At 40.0% G+C, this 16,364-nt stretch overlaps 2 protein-coding genes across 7 annotated transcripts in view; one reads left to right on the top strand and one right to left on the bottom strand.

The window, feature by feature from the left end:
• The window catches only part of TPMT (thiopurine S-methyltransferase), a 21,435-nt gene extending 13,573 nt beyond the window's left edge, over positions 1 to 7,862 (bottom strand). For 2 of the 4 annotated variants that reach the window (XM_003788326.3, XM_023512343.1), the window contains exons 1-3: positions 7,626 to 7,801; positions 3,558 to 3,737; positions 2,333 to 2,425 (exon numbers count right to left, since the gene is read on the bottom strand). In XM_003788326.3, coding sequence (XP_003788374.1) covers positions 2,333 to 2,425; positions 3,558 to 3,697 — 233 coding nt within the window. In that variant the 5' untranslated portion in view covers positions 3,698 to 3,737; positions 7,626 to 7,801. The other 2 variants (XM_023512341.1, XM_023512342.1) reach the window with 2 other exon arrangements.
• Positions 7,863 to 8,045: 183 nt separating this feature from the next.
• Positions 8,046 to 16,364, top strand: part of KDM1B (lysine demethylase 1B) — a 70,296-nt gene continuing 61,977 nt past the window's right edge. For 2 of the 3 annotated variants that reach the window (XM_023512338.1, XM_023512336.1), the window contains exons 1-5: positions 8,046 to 8,154; positions 8,465 to 8,509; positions 12,330 to 12,429; positions 13,335 to 13,462; positions 14,524 to 14,613. In XM_023512338.1, coding sequence (XP_023368106.1) covers positions 12,343 to 12,429; positions 13,335 to 13,462; positions 14,524 to 14,613 — 305 coding nt within the window. In that variant the 5' untranslated portion in view covers positions 8,046 to 8,154; positions 8,465 to 8,509; positions 12,330 to 12,342. Of the gene's footprint in view, positions 8,155 to 8,464; positions 8,510 to 8,730; positions 8,806 to 12,329; positions 12,430 to 13,334; positions 13,463 to 14,523; positions 14,614 to 16,364 lie in introns of those variants that run through there. The other variant, XM_023512337.1, reaches the window with a different exon arrangement.

Here is a 16,364-nt window from a genome sequence, read left to right on the forward strand (position 1 = left end):
CGTGGCTGGCGCCTTAGCCGGTTGAGCTATAGGCGCCAAGCCTAGTTTTCTGCTTTTCAACAAGACTCTTATTACAGGCAAAATCACACACAAGCAAATGTGAAATTCACTTCATGCTCAAATTGTTCCCTAATATACCAATTGAGTTAAAATTACCATAGCTTTAAAACAAGACATATAGCACAACTGAATGTATCCTGCCTATTATTTACTTAAGAGCACAGGCTTTCAATGTGGGCAGAGCATGAACAGTTTTTTTTTTTTTTAGAGACAGAGTCTCACTTTGTTGCCCTCGGTAGAGTGCTGTAGTGTCATAGCTCACAGCAACCTTCAACTCCTGGGGCTTAGGTGATTCTCTTGCCTCAGCCTCCCGAGTAGCTGGGATTACAAGTGCCCGCTGCAACACCCGGCTATTTTTTTGTTGCAGTTTGGCTGGGGCTGGGTTAAAACCTGACACCCTCGGTATATGGCCGATGACCTACTCACTGAGCCACAGGCGCCGCCCAAGAGCATGAAAAGTTCTAAATGAAATATTGTAATAATTCATCTATCATATTTCCTATAAAATTTGTAAGCTGACACATAGGAAAAATATTTTTACTCTCCACACATTTTTGAAGTTACAAAAGGTAAACAAAAAGCTATTCAAAATGACTGTATGTATTTTTATTTCCCATTTAACATGTGGAAAGATAAAGCACAGCCTACTGCAGCGTGGGGTAGAAACAGAACAAAACAAAAAACCTAAATATTTTAAACATTTCATCTTAATTTTTTTTTCATTAACTCACAGTTTATTCACATCTGATGTCTGTACAGACTTTAATATATTAGTTACATAAATGAAAAACCCTCTAATAACTTATATACCATTACAGTAGCTCAGTTGATATTTTTGTTACAAATGGCTTCAGACCCAAAAGATTCAACAATCACGTTTAATTGCCTATGTCATCATATCATTTTCCTTATTTTGCCTCATAAATCTCTGCTAGTGCTACATTGTTACCACTCATGACAGCAGTGAAAGACAATCTGTTAAACAGAGTTAGCATTCTTCTTGTAGATGGCTTCCAAAGTAACTTTCTCTTCTGATTCAGTGGTTAAGATATAGGTCTCATAGTAGTCTAAAATTTTGTTCTCGATTTTTTGGCCATGCTTGAATATTTTTTTTTTTTAAGACAAAGTCTCACTATGTCACCCTCAGTAGAGTGCCCTGGCATCAGAGCTCACAGCAACCTCAAACTCTTGGGCTCAGGCAATTCTCTTGCCTCAGCCTCCCAAGTAGCTGCGACTATAGGTGTCCACCACAATGCCTGGCTATTTTTTGTTGCAATTGTTGTTGTTTAGCTGGCCTGGTTGGGTTTGAACCCACCAGCCTCGGTGTATGTGGCTGGTGCCATAACCACTGTACCGCAGGCACCAAGCCCAAACTTGAATCTTAAGTCATAGCAGCCATTAAACAAATGCTCTCAGCTACAAGTTGATAGAGTATAAGATGGCTGCAAAAATTTCACTATCGCTACTCCAAAATCAACCCCAAATACATATACATGCATGCTCTGTGGGTTAGTCAACATATTTATATAAGGAACAAAGCATTTTTTAAGTTACTGTATTTTATATTTATTAAACTTTTACACGTTTTTTTCTTTCCTGCTTCATGTTCAAAGTTCTCAACACTCAAGCTTATAAATGAATACTCACCTTGGCAGATATGATTGTGTCTATAGATTATCATGACAACAGAGTTCTGTATCAGGAGTGATTTAGAGGTTTGTGACTTCAGAGTAACCCACAGTAATAGTAGGTTGTTAATGAACATGAATCCTCTTTGTAGAGATTTATACACAAAGAATATTTTATCATTGGTTTTTAATAATGATTCATGATAACAAAGTCTCTCCTATGTGCTCCCAAGGGGAGGGGAGAGTTGAACTAATGTCCTGCCAAAAAGTTGTGAATTTTTCTGTCTGCTGTCATTTCAAATACCTAAAATCAATTTAGCTAGATTCCTAAACCACCTACAAAAACTGAGCCATGCATACAGATCTGGGAAATGTTAAGAGGGAAGGCTGGATTTTCTCCCCCATGGTTCTGAACTGATTTATTTTTCTTTGAAACTCAATAGATTATACCTATTTCTGTTCCATTTCTTGCTGTTTGAGAATAGTATTTTCAATTATGTACCCTTCACTAATAGTCTACTAAAAATAAGGAATCCCTGTGTACTGCACTGAGAATAGGCTTTTTAACACACAAACTGTTAGACATTCACCCAAAGAGTTTATCATCATGACAAGAGAGTATGTTAATTATTGTCTGCTCATACCATTTCATCTCAACTGCTTTTCCACAAAGAGGAAAAAACACCCTCAGTCCGCTCTCGCCTTTAAGAAAAGTATCCAAATACTTCTTTAATAACCTACGGGAAAAAAAAAGTTGTTTTTTGGGAGGATTTAGTCAGCCTAATGTACAGAGGAAAGGAAGACTGTATGATACTAAACTCTTTTCATGCATTGTCTCAATATTCTCAACAACCTTAACAAGTAGATAAAATATTAATTACTATGTGTATACGTATATATGTATAGATATATATACTTTGAGACAGAGTCTCACTTTGTCACCCTGGGTAGAGTGCCATGGCATCATAGATCACAGCAACTCTTGGGCTCAAGTGATCCTCTTGCTTCAGCCTACCAAGTAAGAGTAGCTGGGACTATAGGTGCCTGCCACAATACCTGGCTATATTTAGAGATGGGGTATCACTGTTTGCTCAGGCTGGTCTTGAACCTGTGAGCTCAGGCAATCCACCCACCTTAGCCTCCCACAGTACTAGGATTACAGGCATGAACCACTGCACCCAGCCTTTAAGTACAATAGTACAATCTCCAGTTTAGATGTGAAGAAATGGGAAGAATACCATCCTTTTTCAGTATAACAAATTATAGGCATATAGTTTGGTGCCCATAGCACAGTGGTTCTAGCGCCAGCCATATACACCAAGGTTGGCGGGTTCAAACCCAGTGTGGGCCAGCTAAACAATGACAACTGCAACAAAAAATAGCCAGGCACTGTGGTGGGCACCTGTAGTCCCAGCTACTTGGGAAGCTGAGGCAATAGAATTGCTTAAGCCCAAGAGCTGGGGGTTGCTACGAGCTGTGACACCACAGCACTCTATTGAGGGCAACATAGTGAGACTTGGCTCTCAAAAAAAAAAAAGAAAAGAAAAAAACTATAGGCATAGACGTTGCTTGAACATCTGCTCTATGAATAAACCATGCATGATCAGTATATAGATGCTGCAGGACATTTTACAAAAGACGTATTTCCTAAATCAGAGATGTCATCACTTTTAAGTTACACAGTTATTTACACCCTGTGGGCAGAAGGACACTGTCAATTAAATATGGTGTAGTGTGGTGTCAGAGACACTAAAATGTAAAAAAATAAAACATGCATCTTAAAATCAAATAATGTATACCTATATTATTTCTATCTCAAAGTCAGTTTCTGATAGAGGATTTTTCTGTTATACACCAAACATTTCTTACTGATGTCCTTGTTCCTGATGAAATCCAATTTTGCGGTTCACCCACTTGTCTTGCCATTCTTCCAGAGTTAGTGCTTGGTTTTTTTGTACCTCAGTATCAGGGTACTCTTTGATGTCAAGGGAAGTCTTTGCAGTATCCATAGTTTCATATATTTCCTGTCTCACAGAATGTCTCCAAGACCTTCATGGAAAATATTTGCAATACTGTCATTTAAAGGCATCACAATTCTATTGATAAACTAATTACAAATCTATTATCTTTATTATCCTTAGCAAGTATGGCTTTAAAAATTTTTTCAATATCCATAATGATGCCATCCATGGCACTTTACCCAGGGTGATACAGTGAGACGCTGTCTCAGAAAGAAAAAAAATTACTTTTCACTGAGTCCAGTGGTAGAATAATACCTCATATGACACATTAAGAAACATCTTTAGATAAATTAAATTGTATCGTAAACATTAGAATAAAAGGGTTTAACTTAAGTAAAAAAAAAAAGGACGGGGCATGGGACCAAAAAAAATAGGCATTCCACAGTTTATAATTTTTGTAAGCTTAGAATGGTTTCTAGTATCTTACTTCCTCTTTAATTTTTTGTATTTCTTTTAATATTTACTTCTTTTATCTGTGACATAATACACACAATTTTAGGATTTCAATGTATTTGTTATGAAATTTGCAGCCGCCATTCCCAATAAGAGAGGAAACCGTCTTTAACTCTTTTAGTTGAGTCTTAAAATCTACCTCTAATATTTCAAAATTAGCATGTTTTGTTTATTCTTGATTTTTCATTTTTAGGAAGCATCTAGCCCTCTTTCAACTTCCCGACACACATATACCACCTTCTCATCTTTCCTATCCTTGTAGTCATAGCATATTTTTGATTAAATATTTGGAGTGCATGTTGTTATGACTAGGTACATGGTATTTACAGCTAAGTCATGTATTATTATGGGATTACATACACATTGCTATTCTGATATTTTCCATGTGGCAAATAAATTCTTTTTACATACAACTTTTTAATTCTGCAGTTAATAATTGAAAGTCTTGCTTTTTCATTTATAAAATTTCTATGTACTTGTTATTAATTCAACTCTAAACTCTGGTAATGGTTCCAATCGTCTTTCAATGTACTCTTAAGCTCTATTATAGTCATAAGCTATTCAATCAGGATCATCTTCTTAGAGAAGACTTCTGACCCCTGGTAGACAGCTAAATTTCTGAGATGCCTCTTGATCATCATCCTGGAAGTTTCCTTGTTGTCTGAATCTGTTTTCTTTGTCCCATATTTTCCTCTTTTTTTCAATCTTGTTTTGTTTTGTTACCACCCTCATAGTGATAAAGTTCAACCTCTAGCAGCTTCCTGAGAAAGACTGCAAGGGAGAAAATTTTTTTTGTAACTTTGCATGTGTAAAATATCTTTATACTATTTATCATCCTTCATGTATAGTTCTACTGAGTATTGAATGCTTGTTTGGAACCCATTTTCTTTTCCAAGTTTGAAGGAATTGCTACAATGTCTTCTAGTATCCAGAGTTTTTGCTTAAGTTCAAAGACATTGCTATTCTGATATTTTCCATGTGGCAATTATTTTCTCTCTCAAAGCTTTTCTTTGTCCCTAGATTTTGTAATTTCATAATTCTATGTCTTATTCGGGGCTTATTTTCATCTATTCAGTCAAGTTCTTTAAATCTGGAAGCTCATATCATTTAATTCTGGGAAAAAATCTTGAATATTCAGATGATGACTTATGTCTCATTTCCCCCCTTGTTTCTCTTTCTGGGACCCCTATTATTGATCTCTAGAACTTCCTGACCTGGTATTATAAATTTCTCATTTTATGTTTTCCATCTCTTCATCTTTTTGCCCTACTTTCTAAGAGATTATCTTATCTCTCTGTTTTTTCATTTCTGCTATCAAATCTTTAGTTTTTAGGAGTTCCCTTTTGTTCTCAGATATTCTCTTTTTATCCTGTTCTTATTTCATGGTTACAGTATTTTCTCTTATTTATCTGCACAGTCTGTTACTGACATGTCATTTTTATCTGTGGGTTTCTTTGGCTTATATCTTTTAGATCACAGAATTTCCTCATGCCTAGCAATTCTCATTATCTGATCATATTTAAGAGCAGGTACCAAGAAGCTGATTGGAAGGCTGAGAATGAGGATGGGCCTGTAAGCTTTACTATAGGATGATGTGAGTAGATTTTATTTGGAAACATGGATGTCATTATCTTTATTTTCTCTGGACTGGTCAGACTTACCATAGACAGATCGTACAATTCCTGTCTTATGTATTAAGTTCTTGGAGTCACTGTTTTATACTCTCTTAAGGAAAGGAAGAAGTGATAGAGGGTCCCAGCATTCACTCTGCCTGTGTTTAGTTAATCCTTCTGTTTTCAATATGGTACTCCCATCCTAAACTGTGTATTGTGTCTTCTCATTCCAGAGACTCTTTGTTTTAGCCTCTCCAGAGAAAATAAAATCCCATAGCCTACTGATGTGGTGAGGGGCCAATACCTGAATGCAAGAAGAAGTTGAGAAAGGAATCTGGGAAGTTAGCTTTTCTGAGTCAGAATTTCAAGCAATTCTTCTTATGCCAACAGGTACTGAGCATTTGGGGGTTCTATCATACAAAATGGGTTGCTCACTAACTTTCCTCATTGTTGGTTTGGAATTCAACTTTTTTGAATTTGTACAATCCTTTCCCACCCATCCATCTGTCGCAGCTGGACAGGCTTTTGTCTCCTTTCCTGCCTTCTCTATCTTAGTGGTTTATGCCTTAAAAAAAATCCTGTTGTCGTAATCAGGAGGGAGCAAAAATAGATTCATAGATTCAATCTCCTATCTACTCTACAAATTTGTATTTTCAAATAAACTTTCATAGCTTCCTTTTTGCATGGGAAAAAAATATGTAAACATAATTGCAGATACCTTTGAAAGTGTGAGAAAAATGCCTGTTCTTTCAATGTCGACTTTGGAATATTAAGGACAATATAGCACCATAATTCTAATATTCTCTTTAAATTAGTGAAACTAGATCTCCCTATGGGAAAGAAAGAGAACTGAGTTTAGATTAAGCTTGCATGCTATTATTGATGGGTTTAATGATTTACCCATTATTCAGCAAAATGAGGTAAGTATTATCTACAAGGTTAAGTATTTTAGATACTCTAGATAAGTATCTATCTTATCTAGAGGTATTTTTTTTTTTTATAGTTCCCCTTTTGTTGAGAAATTTGGCCTCTATATGCTTAGGATTTAGGGAGAAGGCTTATCTCTGATTACAGGGAACATGCATTCAAACCCTTTTTAACAAATGACTTTTACTAAGACCCTGATGATCTCAGGAGGTTACTCTCAGGAGTTTTATGAGTGGTCAGTGGGAAGCATCTGATTATACTGGGTAAGAAAAACAAAAGAGAGTTGTCCTAGTTTTCAACTAGAAACTCTGCAACCTAGACTTGAGCCTTCGTAAAGCAGTTCTCTACATAAAGGGATGCATAATCTTTACCATCAAGCCACAGCTACCTAGGAATTGCACACCACTAAACCTTAAATACAGAATTGAAATAACCGTATCATTAATATAAACTGAATCTTAGCTGTTTTAACAGTCATTTCTGGAGACACAAAGAATTTCTTTGTGTGCTACAATAAAAGTGAGCAATAATCAGGAAAGGTAAATTTCATAATAATCTCTAGTCATAAACAGAAATGGAGAATTAGCCCCTATGGTCGCTCAAGGGCTCAGGTTTTTTGGTCTCCTTTTCTACCTTAAAAAAACACCTGTTTTATTTAGTTTTATCTTTAAATTTTGTTAAATTGAAGAGTAACTTTCCGAAGGTGCACAAATCTTTAAAGAGGATGGCTCAGTGAAATTTTCACACATGCACTTATCTGTGTAACGACCACAGAGCATGACAGAATATTTACCGCATCTCAGTTGCCCACATTCCCAGAACGCCAGTTACTATTTGGCAGTACCTCTCTGTTCTTGAAAATTGCGAATACACAACAATGCTTTGGAGTCATTTTAAATCATGGGCTCGGAACGGTCACTTACTGCTCGACCTCGTTATTCCCAGTTCCCGCTTCTGGTTCCTTAATGCCATTTCAAAGGGCGATTGCTGGGGTGTCCTCGCCTGTCGGGACCTCCATTCCCAGGAATCGTTATCTCAAGGTCACATACTCTCAGCAAGTGGTTCCACTTCTACCCCGGCAGCCTCCCTGCCCCCCGCGGAGCCTACCTCGCCCGCAGCAGGATGCCGACCACGGCCTCAGGCGCAAGCGCCTCCCCCCCGCGCCCCACCACGGGCCCCGCCTCCGGCACACAGGCCCCGCCCCTCCCCGTGCGCCCGGGTCTGCGCAGCGGCGGAAATGGGCAGGGCGGGGCGAGCGGCGCGGCTAAAGCGAAGGCGGAGCCGCTGCTCCTCCCTGGGCTCGCCGGCTCCTCCCACGCCGGGTCACGCAGTGACAGGGGCGGAAGCGGCTGCGGCTCGAGGCGCGGATCCTGCAGTTCTGTGCGCCGCGCACGGCTCGGGATAGGCGCCCGCGGTCCTGGGCGGCGCGCACCGCCTCGCCGGCGCTCTGAGGTGGAGGGCTCGCGGCTCCGGGGGCGGGCGTGGGGGCGGTGGCGGATTTCTGGTGACAGTGCTGCACAAAGCGGCTCGGCTGGGGTGCATGCCCTCCTTCTCCCCCTGTGCAGCGCCTCTCGACTGGGTGGGAGGTGGTCGGGTGCCCCGGGGGCTGAGACCTCTTCTTCTCTATTGGAGAAGGGTGCGGGGTGGGGATCCCAGGCTCAGGAAGGGGGAATTCCCGGACTGGGTGTTGGGGCGACGGGGTTGCCCAGGTGGTCGCGGCGTGGCGAGTCTCCTAACCGCCCTGCAAATGTTTGCTTTACAGCGCTGCCTTTTCCCCCGGGACTCCTTGAACCCCGCCAGCGCTGAGGTGAGCCCCGGGGCTGTTGCTTCTCTGACTTCGGAGAAGACACGAAAAAGCTTTTCGGAAAGCCGAGCGGCTGCAGCCCGCACCGCGAACGTGGGGGCTCCCTGGTGGGGGACTGTCCGAGCCCTCTTTCTCGGGCGGATGCCAGCCCAGGGGGGAATCCCGCAGTGGGGACCCCTCGCGTGCTCTTCCAGCCGGCAGGGTGCGGCGAGGAGCCCTAGCAGCCTGCAGGTGTTGTAGTAATACTCGGGCACCGCCGCCGCGCGTTGAGACTTGATTATCGTTGCCAGGTTGCTGAGGTAACTCCTCTGGGATTGGAGCCCTGGAGGGGGCGGCCCGATTAGGGTGGCTGTTAGTCAACAGTCTGGCAGCTGGCAGGTGAAAGAGGAAGGAAGAGGCAGGCCCGGCTGTAGAAAGTTGGGGTGCAGCGATCTGGAACGCAGCCAGATAGAGGCCCGGTCTTCCCCCTGGGCGAGCTTGCAGGGCTCTAGAGACCTCTCGAGTTGCCGGGATCCCCTAGTCCACGTAGACACACACAGAGACTCAAGGCTTTGGCCGGTTTTGTCTTGTGTTTTTTCATTTATTTTAGTGGCAGAAAGGCGTGTGGGAAGGGAAGTTTTTTTCAGGAGGTACAGGAGAAAATTACTATCAATAATTAATTGTCTTCTAGGCAGAGAAAGTAGTGAACAAAAGACATCCAGGCAATGGGGGACTCAATAATTATTGAAATACACATATAATATTGAATTATTGTATTGGATCCATATTTCTGAAAATTTGATTATAGGGTGGGAGTAATAAGGTGCTAGTCCTGGCTGATGTTAAGCGTCCCACAGGGAAATTGCCGTTTCTGTTGTATCTGAAGAAGTTTCTAGTAGTTTGTCCTATTTTTATTACTTATGCTGACTCCATTATAAATTTTTATTATAAGGTCGGGCGTGGTGGCTCACGTCTGTAATACCAGCACTCTGGATCGCCTAAGCTCACGGGTTCCAGACCAGCCTGAGCCAGAGCGATATCCGGTCTCTAACCCGTCTCTAAAAATAGCTGAGCGTAGTGGTGGGCACCTGCAGTCTGGCCTACCTCGGCGGGCAGAGTCAAGAATCGCTTGAGCCTAAGAGTTTGAGGTTGCTGGGAGCTGTGATGCCATGACACTCTATCCAGGGTGACACAGTGAGACTCTCAGATGTTTTTATTCTAACCTGAAATTCATTTAATTCATATGTTTAGATTATGTGAATTTGTTTTTAAAAAATGTGAATAAAGCTGGGCAAGGTGGCTCACGCCTGTAATCCCAGCACTTGGGACGCAGAGGTGGTGGATTGCCTGAGCTCAAAGGTTGAAGACCAGCCTGAGCAAGAGCAATACCTGGTCTCTAAAAATAGCCGGGCTCTTTCCCAGCACCTGTGGTCCCAGCTACTCAGGAGGCTGAGGCCAGAGGATCACTTGAGCCTGAGTTTGAGGTTGGTGTGAGCTATGATGCCATGGCACTCTACCAGGTTGACAAAGTCTCAAAAAATTTTTTTTGTTCTAACCTGAAATTCATGTAATTCATGAATTTGTTTTAAAAAAATCTGAATAAGCTGCTTCAGAAAAGCCTGGGAATTATTGAAATAAGTATTTGCATTTTTCTTTTCCTTGAGACAAGAGTCTCTGTTGTAGTGGGTAGAATGCCCTGGCGTTGTAGCTCACAGCACACTCAAATTTTTGGGTTTGAGTGATCCTCTTGCCTCAGCCTCTTGGGTAACTGAGACTACAAGCACCTGCTACCATGCCTGGCTAGCTTTTTCTATTTTTGGTAGAGATGGGTCTCTCACTCTAGCTTAGGCTGGTCTCAAACTCCTCAGCTCAAGCAATCCACCTGCCTCGGCCTCCTGAGGATTACAGGTATGAGCCACTGCACCTGGCCAGAAATCTGCATATTGATACATCCCTTTTTATATATATCCCAAAAAAACTTTTTTTCTTTTTTTTTATTACATTAAGAGAAAACTAAAGCCAAATTTTAAATTTTGAATTTAAAATTAGGAAGAAATACGTTAATAATATTAAGCATGAAAAAAATTGATTATATTTAGGTAGGTAAGTTTATTAATTTGAAAAATCAAGTGGGAAAACACCTTTAGTATAGTAGTTTGCTTTGGTCAGTATTTCTTTTTTTTTTTTTTTTTTTTGAGATGAAGCCTCAAGCTGTCCCTCTGGGTAGAGTGCCATGGCATCACGCTCACAGCAACCTCCAACTCCTGGGCTCAAGCGAGTCTCCTGCCTCAGCCTCCCAAGTAGCTGGGACTACAGGCACCTGCCACAACGCCTGCCATTTTTTTTTTTTTTTGGTTGCAGCCATCGTTGTTTGGCGGGCCCAGGCTGGGGATTCGAACCCGCCACCTTAGGTGTATATGGTTGGCACCTTAGCCGCTTGAGCCACAGGCGCCGAGCCCGGTCAGTATTTCTAAGATTGTTTCAAAGCATGGTAACTTTAGCCCTTCCCACTTAAAAATTTTTTGCCTTCATTTTAAGACTCAGACGACCTAGCAAGTAGAAATACAGAAATTACATTAAGTGCCAAAAAAGGATGGAGCCACATAAACTCTCAGTTGTATAATTAAAGGTTGAAAATGTGCTACCTTAAAAATCTCCAATCAAAACCTAGTAAAAAATAAACATCTTCAGTAAGATTTTATAATGGATTTTATTGCTAAGGTTTTCATTTCCTCGTTAGGCATTTCTTGAATTATATTTCTACTGAATTAAATACATGTTTTCCAATTTCCAGTTAGATTAAAATGTTTAATGAAACTTCTGGAAACTATTCTTTTGAGAATGGATTTATTCCTAAGTGACAAGTTCAAATTTGTGAACCTAGGCAGATTTTATTTATATTTTTTAACCCCACATTGGACTTCAGATATTTTCACAACAATACTTACATGTACTATATGTTTACAAATACTATATATGTTTACCTGTACTATATCTGTGGTTCATTTTACGAATAATGTGGGATATGTTTTATAAATAAGTGAGATTTATGTATTTATATGATAATTCATATTTATATTTGTATATGAAGAGATTTGTTAGCTTGGATAGCCATTTGAGATCCAGAAAGCCTTTTTTGGTTATAACAGTTATAGGTATATAATACCTTGTTTGGTTTTTTTTGGCCAGGGCTGGGTTTGAACCTACCACCTCTGGCATATGGGGCTGGCACCCTACACCTTTGAGCCACAGGCGCTGCCTGGTACATAGTACTTTTAACATTAGTGCTTTATTCAACAGTAAAATGGTTGCTTTAGAACTAAATTGCTGTTTGTTTGTTCATTTAGTTTTCGAGGCAGAGTCTCACTTTGTTGCCCAGGCGAGAGTGCTGTGGTCTCAGCCTAGCTCACAGCAACCTTAAATTCCTGGATTCAAGTGAGCCTTCTGCCTTAGCCTCCCAAGTAGCTGGGACTACAGGCACCCACCCCAATGCCCAGCTAATTTTTTCTTTTTTTAGTAGGGTCAGGGTGTCACTCTTGTTCAGGCTGATCTAGAATTCCTGAGGTCATGGGATCCTCTTCCAAGGAATACTGCTTCACCTTCCAAGAGTTCTGGGATTACAGGCATGAACCATCATGGCCAGGCCTAAGTGTACTTTTACTATGCCCATTTTATGTATGAGAACACTGAGGCTTTAGACAAAAAGGTTCAGCAACTTGAAGATGAGGCTTATTATTTAGGCATTCTAAGAGGACATGCTATTACCTACTAAACTGCATAATAACTTTGTTCTAGGCTGTTGAAAACATTAGCAGATGGTAACATTTATGGTTTATTTTTGCAGATTTTCTAATACAATGGCAACCCCACGTGGACGAACAAAGAAAAAAGCACCTTTTGATCATTCTCCAGACAGCCTTCCTTTGAGGAGCTCCGGTAGGCAGGTATTACTCATTTGTTCATTCAGTGTACCTTTTTTTGAACACATGGTATTATTACGATTGGGATTAGAGAATTAAAGTTGAAAGGACACCACTCCAGTCCTCAGATTGCTTGGAGTCTAGTGGAGAAATTCACAATACAGTCATAATACAATGTGATAGAATGATAGAAGGAAGAAAATAGTAGCATATCTGGCCAAAAGCACTGTAAGAATGAAGTCATAACCTGTGAATCAGCATGAGGTGTTCAGAGGATTGCAGTTGTGTGATTGCTTCCAGCACATGAGGCTACATGTACCCAGATTGTACTCCGCTTAAATATCATTTATAGGAGTTTAGACTTTAGCTTCTAGTTGGTTGGGTGCTTCTGGAGGTGTTATCTTTAATTAAAGGGAATTTTTATTTTTTATTTATTTAGGGTGGTGCCTGTGGCTCAGTGGAATAGAGCGCTGGCCCCATATGCCAGAGGTGGTGGGTTCAAACCCAGCCCCAGCCAAAAATAAATAAATAAAAAATAAAAAAATAAAATCGGAGGCTATAATAATTCCTTAGCATTTTTCTAGGTATCAACAATGCTGAGGATATAACTGCTCTAAGAAAAAAATCTTAATCAGAGAATGAGTTGTTTATTTTGACTGTCACTTTTTCCTAAAAACGGCTTGCCTGAATTTGAGTTTTCCACCAAGATGGAAATGCTAGTTCCATATCTCTAGCCAAGTTAGTGAATTATTTGCACAGAGCAGTTGCAAGGAAATTGCTCTTATATCCACCCCTAACTTACTGCCAGGATATTGTTGACCTTTACATTTAGTGCCCCTTAACATGGATGTGATTTCTGTAGTGAACTTTCCACCCACCTTCACCTTGGTCATTCTGGAGAAATTTTAACCTCAGTTGTTCTCCCTCAGGCAAAGAAGAAAGCAACGGAGGTAGTGGATGAGGATGAGGATGGTGGGTCAGAGAAGAAGTACAGGAAATGTGAAAAGGCAGGCTGTACAGCAACGTGTCCTGTGTGCTTTGCAAGTGCTTCTGAAAGGTCTGTTTCAGATGGTGTGTCTTGGCATTGTGTTTCTGCCTATGAGAACATTCCTCCTGGGAACATCATCCTCAAAGATAGTTTTCCTAAAGATAGATATAGATTCTGTAAGTCATCTAATAATAGAGACATTGCCCAGACATTCTGTACATACCACACCCACCTTAATGCCCTGCCCACATTACTAACCCACTGGGAGAGATTGTACCCGTATCAACATTGGAATACAGTGTCCTCAAATCCAGCCAACCATAGCTGTACCTCTCCTAGGGGTTGAGGGTGGAATGGTGTGGAGTGGTTAAATAGTAAAGAGAATCCATAACCTCCCTGTTAGAGACCAGCATGTGTTAACTTTTTGCTGTGCTTTTCTCTCTCATGATACGTACCTCCTCTTCCCATGCATACACACATATATAGATCTCATAGAACCTATAGCTAACTGCAGTCTTGCCACTTTAATTGGGGTGACACAGATATGCCTTTTTTTTTTTTAACTTACAGAGAATCTTTAAGACTTAAGATTCAGTAATATCTGGAAAACAAATCCCATGTTTTTAAACACACATGTAGTGGTCATGCTAATAGTGGCACGATTTTTCATTCTCTTGCTATGTTATTGGTTCTCTGATAGGTTCTGTTTGTCAGATTATCTGCTTGATGTTCAGATTACAGCTGGCCACATTCTTTCTCTATTCAATACCAGACCCGATATGATTACTAGAGACTTCGTTTCTCTTCTTCCTACACATGCAGCTTGCAGCAAGTAAAGCTGCATCTTTCGTGTTGTCATAAAGTTCTATCCTTGCTCCAAGGAGTCTTGCTAAGACTCCTAAGTCCCAGGCAGTGAGCTGGGTTAAGTACCACTGGTCTAAGTCCTTGTATCCTGACCATGTATTATTAATCAGTCATCCATTCCAGTTTCTCCTGTTGTTAACTTATGACTGTTAGAAATCTAGGTAGGGATAGTACAAAATTGGTGCTTAGGAGGTACTTGCTAAATGTTTTTTAAGAAGAAGAAATGTTTATTCATTACTGAAGCTGCATGTTTTCACTATTTTCAGATGTGCCAAAAATGGCTACACATCCCGATGGTATCACCTTTCCTGTGGTGAACATTTCTGTAACGAATGCTTTGACCATTACTACAGAAGGTATATTCAATGATTGTTTGAAGTATCCATGGAGAAGGGGGTGATTGGGGTAATTGAGGTGATTGGATGCTTAAGTCTTTAGGCTTACTGAACCATTTGACTGTTTCAGCCATGACTATAATTTTGACCAGAACTTTGCCATAGTGTTGGATGTGTACACACTCAGGGCTCAAAAAATATCTATCATAAGAGGCCAGGTGCTGTGGCTCATGTTTTTAATCCCATCAATGTTGAAGGCTGAGAGGCAGGTGGATTGCTTGAACTCAGGAGTTTGAGACCAGCCTGAACAAGAGTGAGACCCCCATCTCTAAAAATAGCCGGGCGTTACAGTGGGTGCCAATAGTCCCAGCTACTCGCAAGGCACTGAGGCAAAAGAATTGCTTGAGCCCAGGAGTTTGAGGTTTCTGTGAACTATAACATCACAGCATTCTGAGGGTGACAAAGTGAGACTCTGTCTCAAAAAAAAAAAATTTTTTTTTCTTTTCAGACATTTATTTTTTTTAGTCTGCAAGTTCCAGAAAATCTAGGAGCTGTCGATTCTGTTTTATTTTCTATTTTGTTATTTTATGCTCTAATTTTTTTTTTTTTTGCTTGCTTTATTTAGGTTTTTCTTTTTTTTCTCTAGTTTCCTAAGTTTGAAGCTTAAATTTTTAAGGTCTTTCTTCTTTTGCAGTAAATGCACTTAAATGCTGTAAATTTCCCTTTAAACACTGATTTAGCTACAGTCCACAAATTTTGATAAGTTTCATTTTTATTTTGTTCAAAATATTTTCATTGAGACTTTCTCTTTGACCTATAGGTTTTTTAGAAGTAAATTGTCTAATTTCCAAATATTTGGGATATCTTCAAGTTTTCTGTTACTGACTTCTTGTTTAATTCTGTAATGGTCTGAGAATGTACTTTGTATGATTTCTGTGTTTTAAATTTGTCAAAGTTTATTTTATGGCCCATAATACAGTGTACCTTGGTGAATGTCCCTCCGGCAGTAGAGAAAAATGTGTGTTCTACTGTTGTCAGATGCAATGATCTATAAATATGAAATAGATCAAATTGATAGCACAGTTCAAGTCATATATATCCTACTGATTTTATTCCTGCATGATCTTTCAATTATTAAGAGAGTATTAGTCTGTAATTACCTTTCTCTTGAAGTCTCCAACTATAATGTAGATTTGTCTTTTCCTTTTAGTTCTATAAATTTTTGCTTTATGTATTTTTAATGTTTTGTTAGTACCTTGTACATGTAGAGAGCATCGTTATGGCTTCTGTCAAAACTGACCTCTTTATATAGTATCTCTTATTATCCAAGATAAGTCTTTGTTCAAATTAATATGGCTGCTTCAACTGTGTTTTTATTAGTGCTAGCATGATAACGTTCTCCATTTCTTTACTTTTAACCTTTCTAAGTATTTTTATATTTGTAGTAGATTTCTTGTATGCAGAACTTAGGTTTTTCAAGTGTGTGTGTGTGTGTGTGTGCGCGCGCGCGTGTAGAGGTAAGGTCTTGCTAAGTTGCTCAGGCTGGTTTCAAATTCAGCCTTGAGTGATCCTCCTGCTTTGGCCTCTCAAAGTACTGGGATGATAGGCATGAGCCACCATGCTTGGTCAAAAAAGAAAAAATGTATAGTATAATTTCCTTTAAAACAATCCTATGCTCTTGTTCCCTTCTTACTAGTTTTAGATAATAAAACTGGCAAGAATGCACCCCTCGGCTCAGCGCCTATAGCTCAACCGGCTAAGGTGCCAGCCAC

Source organism: Otolemur garnettii, unplaced genomic scaffold, assembly GCF_000181295.1.
Source record: "Otolemur garnettii isolate 467f Iridium unplaced genomic scaffold, OtoGar3 scaffold00026, whole genome shotgun sequence".
Lineage (NCBI taxonomy): Eukaryota > Metazoa > Chordata > Mammalia > Primates > Galagidae > Otolemur > Otolemur garnettii.